The sequence below is a fragment of the Mesoplodon mirus genome (assembly GCF_964341445.2).
Source record: "Mesoplodon mirus genome assembly, chromosome: 1".
NCBI classification, from domain to species: domain Eukaryota; kingdom Metazoa; phylum Chordata; class Mammalia; order Artiodactyla; family Ziphiidae; genus Mesoplodon; species Mesoplodon mirus.
In genome coordinates this window covers 7,124,601-7,137,461 of record NC_138976.1, presented here as the reverse complement: position 1 = coordinate 7,137,461, position 12,861 = coordinate 7,124,601, and the positions used below count along the sequence as shown (strand labels likewise).

The 12,861-nt window shown below is 53.8% G+C and overlaps 1 protein-coding gene across 2 annotated transcripts in view; it reads left to right on the top strand.

The window, feature by feature from the left end:
* Window positions 1-12,656, top strand: part of NUP188 (nucleoporin 188) — a 45,043-nt gene extending 32,387 nt beyond the window's left edge. Inside the window, exons 25-44 of one of the 2 annotated variants that reach the window (XM_082612152.1) lie at window positions 670-776; window positions 2,023-2,229; window positions 2,349-2,518; window positions 3,032-3,101; window positions 3,503-3,570; window positions 4,004-4,199; window positions 6,270-6,347; window positions 6,665-6,750; window positions 6,993-7,138; window positions 7,356-7,537; window positions 8,616-8,816; window positions 8,966-9,058; window positions 9,417-9,575; window positions 9,924-10,061; window positions 10,704-10,778; window positions 10,952-11,086; window positions 11,209-11,340; window positions 11,579-11,652; window positions 11,786-11,915; window positions 12,041-12,656. In XM_082612152.1, coding sequence (XP_082468278.1) covers window positions 670-776; window positions 2,023-2,229; window positions 2,349-2,518; window positions 3,032-3,101; window positions 3,503-3,570; window positions 4,004-4,199; window positions 6,270-6,347; window positions 6,665-6,750; window positions 6,993-7,138; window positions 7,356-7,537; window positions 8,616-8,816; window positions 8,966-9,058; window positions 9,417-9,575; window positions 9,924-10,061; window positions 10,704-10,778; window positions 10,952-11,086; window positions 11,209-11,340; window positions 11,579-11,652; window positions 11,786-11,915; window positions 12,041-12,217 — 2,624 coding nt within the window. In that variant the 3' untranslated portion in view covers window positions 12,218-12,656. Of the gene's footprint in view, window positions 1-669; window positions 777-2,022; window positions 2,230-2,348; window positions 2,519-3,031; window positions 3,102-3,502; window positions 3,571-4,003; window positions 4,200-6,269; window positions 6,348-6,664; window positions 6,751-6,992; window positions 7,139-7,355; window positions 7,538-8,615; window positions 8,817-8,965; window positions 9,059-9,416; window positions 9,576-9,923; window positions 10,062-10,703; window positions 10,779-10,864; window positions 11,087-11,208; window positions 11,341-11,578; window positions 11,653-11,785; window positions 11,916-12,040 lie in introns of both variants that reach the window. The other variant, XM_082612151.1, reaches the window with a different exon arrangement.
* The last annotated feature ends 205 nt before the right edge of the window (window positions 12,657-12,861 follow it).

The window sequence follows — 12,861 nt, the reverse complement described above, 5'->3', positions numbered from 1 at the left end:
GGGATTTTTAGCATTTCAGTGCCATGCTTTAATGTGATGGCATTTTAATGTGACGCTTTAATGTGGTTAGGTTTTCCTAACCTATTTGTTAAAAGGCTGTTTTCTTAAAAATGTATCTTTCTGCTCTTTTTTTTTTTGATTTATTTAATCTATTTTTTTTTTTTATTTTTGGCTGCGTTGGGTCTTCGTGCGGTGCACGGGCTTCTCACTGAGGTGGCTTCTCTTGTTGCGGAGCGTGGGCTCTAGGCGTGTGGACTTCAGTAGTTGTGGCTCGTGGGCTTCAGTAGTTGTGGCTCACAGGCTATAGAGCCCAGGCTCAGTAGTTGTGACACACAGGCTTAGTTGCTCTGCAGCATGTGGGATCTTCCTGGACCAGGGCTCGAACGTGTGTCCCCTGCATTGACAGGCGGATTCTTAACCACTGCGCCACCAGGGAAGTCCCTCTTTTTCTGCTCTTAATGAATTGGATTGAGCTGTTTACCCCCAGTCCTGCCTGTCCCCTTGGCTACTGAAAAAAGAGGATGATACAGCCACCTAGATTTGCTCTGGCCCTCCAAGTACTTGAGAATAAATTTCCTCACACATATGAGCCTTTTTGAACAGAAGGCTCTCTTAAGAGCTTGAATCAGGCATGCTTTGGTGTCTAAACTGTTTCCTGTACTTCTTCAGGTGCCCATGGGAACAACCTTATTGCTGTTCTTGCCAAATACATCTACCACAGACACGACCCTGCTTTGCCACGTCTTGCCATACAGCTACTGAAACGTCTGGCCACGGTAGGATCCCATCTAACGAGTCAAAGCCCCAGAAAACTGACCTTGTGCTTGAGACCACTCTTGCTTTCTCCCAAGAGAAGTAGCTAACTTGGACTTTTAAAGTGATGTAGCCATAAAGACACACACGCACGCACGCAAATTGTGTTTTATGAGGGTTTTTTTTTTCCCTGTTTATAAAAGACATACAAATTCATTTTAAAATGTTTATTTAAATGTTACAGATAAATGTAACATAGAAAGTTAAGGTACCCTATGATCTCCTCATTCCAAGAATTCCTATGAGCAGGTTGGTACGCGTTGCTCCAGATTTCTTTTTATCTGAGCTTGTATATTAAGGGATGTTTGGTGTGAGCTTTTGTTCTTTCCAAAAGCAGAATTCCACGATACATACTGTTTTGTGTCTAGCTTTCTTCACTTAACACGATATCCTGCAGTCTTGCCGTGTGGGCACATTTGGAGCTACTTCATTCTCTAATGCTTGCACAGCATGCCATAGAATGGATGCATCCTAATTTATTCGGGCTATTTTCTGTCTTAGTGTTAAACAGTGCTGTAGTGAACATTCTTATCCATAGAACTCTGTAAACTTTTGTTTACAGTTCCTAAAAATTAGATAGAGGGCTTCCCTGGTGGCGCAGTGGTTGGGAGTCCGCCTGCTGATGCAAGGGACACGGGTTCGTGCCCTGGTCTGGGAAGATCCCATATGCCATGGAGCAGCTGGGCCCGTGAGCCATGGCCGCTGGGCCTGCGCGTCCGGAGCCTGTGCTCCGCAATGGGAGAGGCCACGACAGTGGGAGGCCCGCGTGCCGCAAAAAAAAAAAAAAAATTAGATAGATATCAATGGACATATTAATTTTTATTAGAAATTTTGAAATTACCCTCCAAAAAGGATTGTAACAGTTTATGCTCCTAAAGCCCAAGTCTTGTATCCTCGCCACAGTGGCTTCATCAGTTTTTTAATCTTTGCTAATCTAATAGACAAATCAATATCTTTTTTTTTTAACTTTGCATTTATTTAACCATGAGAGAGGTTATGCATCTTTTTATGTTGATTACTATTTCTTCTGGGAATTGTTGGGCATCTTTTGCTGTAGTTTGGAATGATGTCTCTTTTGACCCAGAGCTATCCATCTGAATGTTTCCCTTTCTGGCATTTTCCGAGAGTTGTTTAGCACCTTTCTTCAGGAGTCTGTTGAGGTTTCTCTGGAGGTAGAGCTCTAAGCCTGTGTGTCCTGGTCTCCACCAGGTGGCCCCAATGTCAGTATATGCCTGCCTGGGCAATGATGCGGCTGCCATCCGCGATGCCTTCCTGACCCGACTGCGGAGCAAGATTGAGGACATGCGCATCAAAGTCATGATTCTGGAATTCCTCACAGTTGCCGTAGAGACACAGCCAGGCCTCATTGAACTGTTTCTGAATCTGGAGGTGAAGGATGGCAGTGATGGCTCCAAGGTGAGCCTGCACCCGGGATGAAGCTGGGACATGGCTCCCTGGGAGGTGGGTGCTGGACTCTGCAGGTCCAGTTGATGGCAGAAGCGGTGGGGCTGAATTCTCGCCTGCCCCTCTTGCAGGAATTCAGCCTTGGGGTATGGAGCTGTCTCCATGTGGTGCTGGAGCTGATTGATTGCCAGCAGCAGGATCGCTACTGGTGCCCACCGCTGCTGCACCGTGCAGCCATTGCCTTTCTGCATGCCCTGTGGCAGGACCGTCGGGACAGTGCCATGCTGGTCCTCAGAACCAAGTGAGTCTGTCTCCAGAAGTTACTTAACCTCCAGAGCTCATGTCCTTGTCTGTAAGATGGGGTAACAGTCATTCTGAGAGATTTGTTGTGACAGGTCCCTGGGCACATGCATAAAAGTGCTTAATGCCTGGGTCGGTGTGTGGGAGTTTATTCTCTTTTTAAAGCTGCCACCAGCAGGCGTAACCTTTACTCTGATGTGTTTACCTTAAGAGTTTCCACCTTTTGCATTTCTGCCTTCTGCCAACCCCCCAAAACCATCGTTCTTGAGAAACGGTGGATTCAGATGAGAGTGACTCACTCAAGCCATTGGACTGAATGGAGCACGCTTTTCTCTTGGAGCCTGTTTTGTCCATGGAACCCTTGATGTTTATGTAGGAGCAAGCGGCCCACGTAGCAGACGTTAGGGTTGTGGGAGTGATAAAATGTGGAGAAGTAACCACCAAGGGGAGGTGGAGAGAGGAGAAGGGACCGGGTAAGAGAACATGTGATTGCCAACACGTATTTTCTTTTTAGACCCAAGTTCTGGGAGAATTTAACCAGTCCACTGTTTGGAACCCTTTCTCCTCCCTCAGAAACATCCGAGGTGAGCAGTGGTGGAGGGAGGGACAGTGACTGAAAGTCCCTGGGAGTCAAGGCTGGGCTGTGAGACTGAGCTGTGGAAAGTGACTCCTCCCCTAATTAAACAACCAGAATGTTTTCTTCACTAGAAACTTCTCTCTCAGAGAAGTGCTTGCCTCCTCTTCCTTTGCTGTCTTGCTCTGGGAAGTGGCATGCCCTGCTCTGTGTTGCTGGCTCTGTGGTCTCCGCTCACTTGGAGACACCGTGGACCTGATGCTTCTGCTCTTACTAGTTAGATGCCCACTCACATTCGACAGGGAATGTGCTTTCTCGTTTTCTAGTGTCGGGTCCCTGCTCTGTTGCCTTGTGGGAGGGCAGGGCACCAGGGGAGAGGTTCTCATGATTCTCTGCTCTCCCCCTCCACAGCCCAGCATCCTGGAAACCTGTGCCCTAATCATGAAGATAATTTGCTTGGAGATATACTATGTAGTTAAGTGAGTCCTTTCCCCTTTTGAGATTTTAATTAGAGGTTTGTGGTGGGGGGACCATGGTAGTCTATGGCTGAGGGCACGGCTGTATGAGCCAAAGCAGAGGAGAGAGCTGGTTTGGAGCCATTTATGGAGGGCCACTGGTCTGTGTCCTCCCTGGCCAGTCCATTGATGGCACTTATGATTGTCAGAAAGAGTTATTGTGAAGCAAACTCTGTGTGCTTGGGATTTTATGGAGGAGGAATCCTAGAAAAGGCCTCAGCCTAACCCATTATGTTGAGCAAGAAGTGTGAACCCCACACGTCGGAGCTGATCAGGAGCTGTCTGCTTTTAAGCCCACGTGAGGTGGTTTTCTCTGCCTCAGCAACGGTCTGTGCCCGTCACATTCCCATCTGCTTTTAAAACCTAACTGTAGGTTTTGTTTTTCTCGGCACCATAGGGGCTCACTAGACCAGTCTTTAAAAGATACACTCGAGAAATTTTCCAGCGAGAAACGCTTTGCCTACTGGTCAGGGTATGTCAAGTCCTTGGCATGTCACACGGCTGACACAGAGGGCAGCAGCTGCACCTCCCTGGTAGAGTATCAGATGCTGGTCTCCGCCTGGAGGATGTTTCTCATCATCGCCACCAGTCACGTAAGAACCTCCTGGGGTGCGGTTTTCACTTTGGTATCTTAGCAACGATATGCTGGGATGCCTAGCAGATACAGCCCCTTGGGATAAAGAATGAATCAGGATTTTTCTCTGAGAGCTAAAGTGTAACAGGTTCTGTGCCAAATATGGGGTGTTTGAGGGCTTTGGGGCAAACAAAAGACCCTTAAAGAAAGTGCAGAGAAGTCATTTAAAATCCCTTCAGACGTTCATAAAACCCTCCTATAGCCACCTTTGGGGCCCTGGATAGGTCCGGGGGCTCCCTTCGTTCATCCAGCTCTTGTGCACGTGGATAGTTGGCCTTCTCACGCTGTGTGCCCTGTGGACGCTAAGTACATATTTGTTGACTGGCCAGCAGGTAGCTGCAACAGCTGCATCAGCACCCTCTCTAGGGACAGTCGGTTTTCCTTGGTTCTAGAAACGGCATTTCCTGGTCTTAGAAACAGAAAAGAGGCCGTTGTCTCTGCAGTGTGTGTCTACAGAGCATTGGTTTTTAGAGAGAGACTTAACGTTTGGGAAGACTTTGCATTTTCCTTGGCTTGTGTGAGTGTGTGTGTGTGTGTGTGTGTGTGTGTATGCGCGCGCGCTTTGACAACGCCATGCTGTGGAGTAAGGACTTGATATTGACCTATTTTGCCTTAGGGAATCCACATTACTATCTTGATTTCATGACTAACTTCAGCTTAATAGATGCCCTTTGTTCTAGGCACACTCTTACATCTTCCATGACTTGTTCCCTAGGGCCAGACTGCCCACAGCCTTGGAGCTTGGCTGTGGCAGAGTGGTTTTGGACCCCTGAGACTGTAGACACACTAAAAGGCTCAACCATCTTGGGGGAATGATTGATTCCCCAGGCAGTAATTTGTGTGTCACCCGCCTTTTAGGTCCTACCTGGGTAGCAGTTCTTGAATTGCAGCTCTGAAAATCCCACCATCCTCTTTTCCCCTAGGAAACCTATCTGGTTTAGTCCAGGATATTGATTATTCATTCATTTAATGGATAGTAATGGAATGCTTACTGTGTGCCAGGCACCGGGATGCAGCAGTGAATAAGGCAAATACGGTCCTTGATCTCATGGAAGTTGGCCCATGAGAGAGGTAAATTGTGAACAAATTTACAAAGAAATATAGTTTGGGATTGTGGTAGTTCACTAGGAAGGAAATAACCAAGATGCTGTGGTAGGGGTTCCCTGGTGGCGCAGTGGTTAAGAATCCGCCTGCCAATGCAGGGGACACTGGTTCGAGCCCCATCCGGGAAGATCCCACATGCTGCAGAGCAACTAAGCCCGTGCGCCAACTACTGAGACTGCACTCTAGAGCCCACGAGCCACAACTCCTGAAGCCCACGTGCCTAGAGCCTGTGCTCCGCATCAAGAGAAGCCACCTCAATGAGAAGCCTGCACACCGCAACAAAGAGTAGCCCCCGCTCACCACAACTAGAGAAAAAAGCCTGTGTGCAGCAACGAAGACCCAACACAGACAAAAATAAATAAATAAATAAAAATTTAAATATATATATAAAAAAAAAAGATGCTATGGTAGCGACTGCTAAAGGAGGATAGGAGTGGTCGGGAGGCCCTCTCTGAGGAGGTGCTGTCCACACTGAGGCCTGAGTGTGTGAGGAACCTTCCAGAGGGTGCTCTAGGCAGTCAGAGTCACAGATGCAGGGGTCTAGAAGTGGGAAGAGCTCGGCCGGTTCACGGAGGAGGAAGGAGGCCTGTAGGGCTGGAGTAGAGTGAGCACAATGGGGATGATACCAAAATCAGGTGGACCAGATCCTAAGGGGCTCCCAGGCCTTGTAGAGGAGTTTGTGTTTCTAGATGGGTTCCACTGGGAAGCCTTGAAGGGTCTGAGCAGAGGAAGGGTGTCATCAGGGGGAGGAGGTGAACCTGGGCTTGGTTCTGACCATGGCTAAGGTGGACAAAGAAACAGCAGGGCCCTCAAGTTCCATTTTAAACAGGCAGTCGGTGACTAATTACCTGACAGAGGACCCCACCTTTCTTGGCTTTTAGAGTCTGGGAAATTTTCCTGACGTTTTTTTCCTGTTCCTTTGCAGGCGGAGATAATGCACCTGACCGACTCTGCAGTGCGTCGCCAGCTCTTTCTTGACGTGCTCGATGGGACCAAGGCGTTAGTAAGTGTGTCTGGGAGATTTCCCATTCCTCCCAGGGAGAAGGTCTCCGAGGTCAAATAGCTGCTCACAAGCCTGCAGCCGCAAGAGTGGTCAGGCCAAAGGGCTCAAGTGGCCTGGGAGGCCCGAGGCTGCAGTGGGAGGCAGAGGCCTGCTGCCGCCGTGCCAACCCCTGGCCTCTTCCCCGTGACCCACCCCTGTGAGCTCACTGCTGGGAAAGAAAGGCCTGAGGCCGAAGGTGCCTGTGGACGGAGCTCACGTCTTCCCACCTCGTCAGCTCATAGGAAGCCTGACGTTAACTGTGTGCTGTCTCCCCTCAGCTCCTAGTACCCGCCTCCGTGAACTGCCTCCGCCTGGGCTCCATGATGTGCACTCTGCTGCTGATTCTTCTCCGGCAGTGGAAGAGGTGAGCCCTGTGCCGGGAGGGGCGGCCTGTCCCATCCTCTTTACTGACGCTTGCCTTACCCTTCCCGAAGGGGAGGAAGTGGGTGTGAAAAGGGCTGGCCTCCCCTCGTGGGGAACGGGACTCAGGCAGACACCTGATGTGAGGCTCACTGCTCCGCGGGCATCCTGAGGGGGAGCAGGGCAGTGTGTGGCCTTTCTCTGAGGTGTATTCTCCCCACCCTCTCCTCTCCACGTTGCTTCTAGTGAGTTAGGTTCTGTGGATGAAATCCTCAGACCCTTGACGGAGATCCTGGAGGGAGTGCTGCAGGCAGACCAGCAACTCATGGAGAAGACCAAGGCCAAGGTGTTCTCAGCGTTCATCACGGTGCTGCAGATGAAGGAGATGAGAGGTGAGGGGCAGAGAGGAGCCAGTGGAGCGATCTCCCGGCCCCTGTGCCAGCCAGCCTGGACAGGGCTTCCTCCACTTCAGAGCCAGACGTTTCTCCTGCGAGGCTTGAGTTTTTGGTCTCGGAACTCTTACCTTCAGGAAAACTCTTTTTCTCCTCCCCTCCCGTGGGACGGATGCCTTGGTGAGCATGACAGCGTCCCCCACCGTCTGCTTTGCAGTGAGCGACATCCCCCAGTACTCCCAGCTGGTGCTGAACGTCTGTGAGACCCTCCAAGAAGAGGTGATCGCACTCTTCGACCAGACCCGCCACAGTCTGGCATCAGGCAGTGCCACAGAGGACAAGGACAGCATGGAAACTGACGACTGCTCCCGGCCCCGGCACAAGGACCAGCGGGATGGGGTGAGGGGGCACCCTGTCTGTCCTTCCCACACGCATCCACACGTAGGAACTGGTGCCTCCTCTGTGCCAGGCCCCAGGGGTGATCAGTGACTAAGACAGTCACAGCCTGATGCGGAAAGTTAATAAATCAGACCGTGCAGAGATGTGTCAGAATCCCATTGTGGAAAGTCCTGCAGGGGTGAAACAGGGAGAATGTGCAGCATGGAGTTCCCACATCACCTAGGGATTCAGAGAGAAAGCGCCCTTTCAGCAGTGACTTAAAGAACTGGTAGAGCCGCGCAGGCCACGGGAGCAGGGGAGCTTCGGGCAGCGAGGACAGCGTGTACTGAGCTGTGGGTGACAGTCATCTGGTGTGAGCCAAGATGAGGTGAGGCCTGGAGAGCTGGGGGCTGGAGGACCAGCAGCCTTGTCAGGGTCTTTGGTCCTAAGTAAAATAGGAAACGATTTAAGGATTTTAAGCAAAGGGAGAGAAAACATGAGGTTTGTACTTTAGAGAGCATGCTGTGTGTAGTACGGAACACTTGTTCAAACACTTGTCAGGACCTATAAGTGGGTCTTGAGCTCATTTGGTTACCACCAGCATTTTTTCAATGAAGTAGAATAAAACGTAAACGAAAATATCTGTGCTTTGCAGGAGATAAGGGTAGGTTTAATGAAAACGTGAGTATGCCTATACTGGAGCGCAGTGTAAAACGTATTATTACTTTGGGTGGCTTGTGGTCAACAGTAAGTGTGAAAAGCCACTGGGGTGAAGAATGGAGTAGAGAGGATCCAGAGAGAGTGAAGGCCCATTTAGTAGGCGACTGCAGTGGTGCAGCTAGAGGGGAGGCCACTTGGACTCCACACAGCACCGGCTCGGGTGGTGGAATTGGGAAGGAGCGCTGACACGGCTTGATGGCAGTTTGGGGTCGGGGGGAGGGCAGAGGCACAGCTGCGGGACACGGGCGCTCGAGTCCTGTCTCAGCCGGCTCCCTCGGAGGCGGGGGTGACCGGGGGAAGTCCATCCTCTTCCTCCCCTCCTCCTCCCCCTGCACTGCCTCCTTCCCTTTCACCCATCTTCGCCCCTGGGCCCCAGCAGGTGTGTGTCCTGGGCCTGCACCTGGCCAAGGAGCTGTGTGAGGTGGACGAGGATGGCGACTCGTGGCTGCAGGTGACCCGCAGGCTCCCCCTCCTGCCGACCCTCTTCACCACCCTGGAGGTGAGCCTCCGCGTGAAGCAGAACCTGCATTTCACCGAGGCCGCACTGCACCTGCTCCTCACCCTGGCTCGCACCCAGCAGGTAGGAGGCAAGCCCGAGGGAGCCTCTTTGCTTGTGCTGGGTGGGTTCTGACGCTGCCTGTGAGTCTCCCAGCCCAAGACCTCCACCTGCCCTTGGGTGGGGTGGCTGCAGTGACAGCTTCCATCTCATTCTGCATCTTTCCCTCCCAGGGGGCCACAGCAGTGGCTGGAGCCGGCATCACCCAGAGCATTTGTTTGCCCCTCCTGAGTGTGTACCAGCTCAGCACCAACGGGACAGTGCAGGTGAGTGCCAGTGGCCTGCCACTGCCTCCCCCAGCCCACCTTGGTGCTTTCACTTGCCCCGGAAGTTGCTCTCTTTAGTGGCCTAGTTCACTGATGGTGCAGAATCCTCCCCGCCCCCAGACTGACCTCTAGCGAGAGAAGCTCACACAGCTAGTTAGTGCTGGACGCGGGTCTAGAACCTAGATTCCTGTAACTGCTGCCTTCGGACCCCGTCTGGCCCTGCTGGCGTCCATTCCAGGAGCTTTTCTACTCCGACCAGCCAGGCCGCCTCAGCTGCTGGGCTGCAAGGAGGCCCTGCTCTACCTGTCAGCTGGGTTCCTCAGCACTGTCGTGATCCTGTCTGTTGTTTGTGTCTCAGACGCCCGGCACCTCTCGGAAGTCGCTGGACGCCCCCTCTTGGCCGGGTGTCTATCGCCTGTCCATGTCCCTGATGGAGCGGCTCCTCAAAACCCTGCGCTACAACTTCCTGACCGAGGCCCTGGACTTCGTGGGGGTTCACCAGGAGCGGGCCTTACAGGTGAGGGGCTGCTGGCATCCTTGGGGTCCAGGCTTGGGGTTCAGGGGCATCTGGGCTGTTCGGGGCTGAGGCTTGGCAGTTGAGTGGTGCCAGTGCTCCCGCTTCTGAGGTGCCGTAAGGACTGTTGGCTGACAGGCCGAGCAGTGTGGCTGCCCTGCTGAGGGAGGGGAACGGTCTGGGATCTGCTCAGACAGAAACCTCTTAGTCAGAAACCGCTTCGTCCAGCCTCCTGTTAACGCTGCCACCTCAGCGTATGTGGACCCAGGACCTCTCCTCCCTGCGGGAGGGTGGGAGCAGGCGTGGCAGGCCCCTGAGTCACCCCATCCTTCCCCGTGTCCCCCCTCCCAGTGCCTCAACGCGGTGAGGACGGTGCAGAGTCTGGCGTGCCTGGAGGAGGCGGACCACACCGTGGGCTTCCTCCTGCAGCTCTCCAGCTTCAGGAAGGAGTGGCACTTCCACCTGCCTCAGCTTATGCGGGACGTCCAGGTGGGGCCTCAGACCTGCTTCTTGAAGGGCCTGGGGAAATGCTCGGAGGGGATGGGGCGGGGAGTGAATCGCAGGCCTGTTCCTGGAATGTGGGCTTTTTCTTCAGGTAACACAGGGTTTGGTCTCACATTGCTCCCTCTGGAGCTGAATTTTCCCTCCACAGGACAGGGCAGCCTCATAGGTTGAGAAGCTGGGCTCTGTGGGATCAACCTTGGTTCGCATCCCTTAGAAACAGGACTTGGGAGCCAGCCGAAGAGGGGGGCAGGGAAAGAACACAGGCTCTGGAGTCGGACAGGCCTGTCATTTGCTGGTTGTGTGAGCTTGGCGAAGTTACTTCACCTCTCTCTCAGCCTTTTTCTTCTTCTGTAAGATGGGAAAATTATCCCCATCTTACTTATTTACTTAGGACCTCATATTGTGCCTGGCATCTAGCTGGGTCCCAGGGAAACCGTCCAGGCATCTGATGACCTACAGTTGGCAGTCGAGCTTGCTTGGTGGCTGTGAGATGTTGAGCTAGAGAACGTAGGGAGAGGCTCAGGGGCCCGAGAAGTAGTTGTTACCATAGAGACCTGCATGGTCGGTCTAGCTGGGTGGGCTGCTGCCTCGAGGCTCCCCCTCACCCCTCCCCTGGGTTTGCTGCAGGTAAACCTGGGCTACCTGTGCCAGGCCTGTACCTGCCTCCTGCACAGCCGCAAGATGCTGCAGCACTACCTGCAGGTACCTGAGCCCTTGTCCGCCGCGGCCGCCTGGACCACCTCACCCCTGGCTTCCGTGGGCTCCAGCCATCTCTTGTCTCCCCCCAGAACAAAAACGGGGAGGGCATCCCCTCGGCTGTCGCCCCCCGAGCTCAGCGGCCACCCACAGCTGCCCCCTCCTGCTCCTCCAAGCAGCCCACTCCCGACACAGAGGCCTCGGAGCAGCGGGCCTTGCACACCGTCCAGTACGGGCTCCTCAAGATCCTCAGCAGGACCCTGGCGGCCCTGCGCCACTTCACCCCCGACGTGTGCCAGATCCTGCTGGATCAGGTACCAGCCACACTGTGCCACCAGCCTCCAGTGGAGCCGTGAAGGCTCTGCTGTGCCCTGCTCTGCACCAAGAGCTGCTTGGGTCCTGTGGGGCCCTACATCGCTCTCGTCTTGCCTTGCAGTCCCTGGACCTTGCTGAATACGACTTCCTGTTTGCCCTGAGCTTCACCACTCCCACCTTTGACTCCGAAGTGGCCCCCTCTTTTGGGACCCTTCTGGCCACAGTGAACGTGGCCCTAAACATGCTTGGAGAGGTAAGTTGGCCCCTCAACCCAAGTCTTCCCGGTTTTCCTAACCATGACCTTGGGCACGTTTATCTAGCCTTCCCTTCATAAAGTGAGTGTGATAGAGCCGACCTGTAAGAATTAGCGTGAGACTTAAATGAATAACTGATAGAATGGCTTAGTGTAGGCCCTGCAGAACGGAAGCTCTCAATGAGTTGGAGCTGTTACTGTTACCTTATTTTTTTAACCCCCGTTTCTTTTTCTCCAGCTGGACAAGAAAAAGGAGCCTTTCACCCAGGCAGTGGGGCTCAGCACACAAGCGGAAGGGACCAGAACACTGAAGTAAGAAAGCCCTCCTGGGATTTGGTTTGGGGTTGGGGCCGTCTTGGGCTGGCTCTGCTCTTGGCTCCGTGGCCCACCGCACACTGCCAGCTCGGCCCTCTCTGCAGCAGCGCCCAAACCTGCCCTTCTCCAGGTCCCTCCTGATGTTTACCATGGAGAACTGCTTCTACCTGCTCATCTCCCAGGCAATGCGTTACCTTAGGGACCCGGCTGTACACCCCCGGGACAAGCAGCGGATGAAGCAGGAGCTCAGCTCAGAGCTGGTAGGATGGGGGTAGGGGGCCCTGCCTGGTGGGGAGGGGCCCCAGGAGGTCCCAGTCCCCCACTTCCCACGGCCAGCCCTGAGGGTGGGGACGCGGGGCCTCATCAGGTGCTTTCTCTCTCGCAGAGCACTCTGCTTTCCAGCCTCTCACGCTACTTCCGCCGGGGAGCCCCCAGCTCCCCTGCTGCTGGCATCCTTCCCTCGCCTCAGGGCAAGTCCACCTCTCTCTCCAAGGTCAGCCCTGAGAGTCAGGAGCCTCTGATCCAGCTAGTGCAGGCCTTTGTCCGGCACGTGCAAAGATAGGGCCTCGGGCCCGCCACCCGCCTTCCACTCTCCACCAGCCTGCATGGCAGCCCTGGGCAGCAGGGGTGCTGCTGAGGGGCCTGTCTGGGGCTGAGAGCAGCTCCTGTCACCTCCCCAGAGTAGCCACGACTCCAGCCACCGGCCCCCAGCGCCCAGCATTATTTTTGTAATCGATCAAGAGGTCAACAGCGGGGAGCCACGAGTCTGCTGCGCTCAGTCTCATGTTCAGAATTCCCCCAAGAGGCGTATTCCTTTCCTTCAAGCATTCCCCACAGCACTTGACCCTGGCCCCGGGGAGAGATGGGGGAGCCAGTGTCACGTGCAACCAGGAGAGGCTGTACGCACGGGTTTGAGAATCTGTTTTCCACGCTCTGTTCTTGCAGTTTTGGGTAATATTGTGGTCTATTTATACAAATATTAAAATACTGTTTATACACAACTGTGTGGGGTGTACCTTCAAAGCCCAAGGACTAGCCAGCTCTGAGCATCGAACCGCCTCCCTCGGCCGAGGGCCCAGAGTGCAGTGGAGGTTTGGGGAAGGCGCGATAGCCACCACTGACCTAACGAACGTTCCTCCGTTCACGTCTCGGCGTTGGGGGTGCTGGGTGGGCGCTCAGATTCCGCCTCCTTGGCCCCCGCCCAGG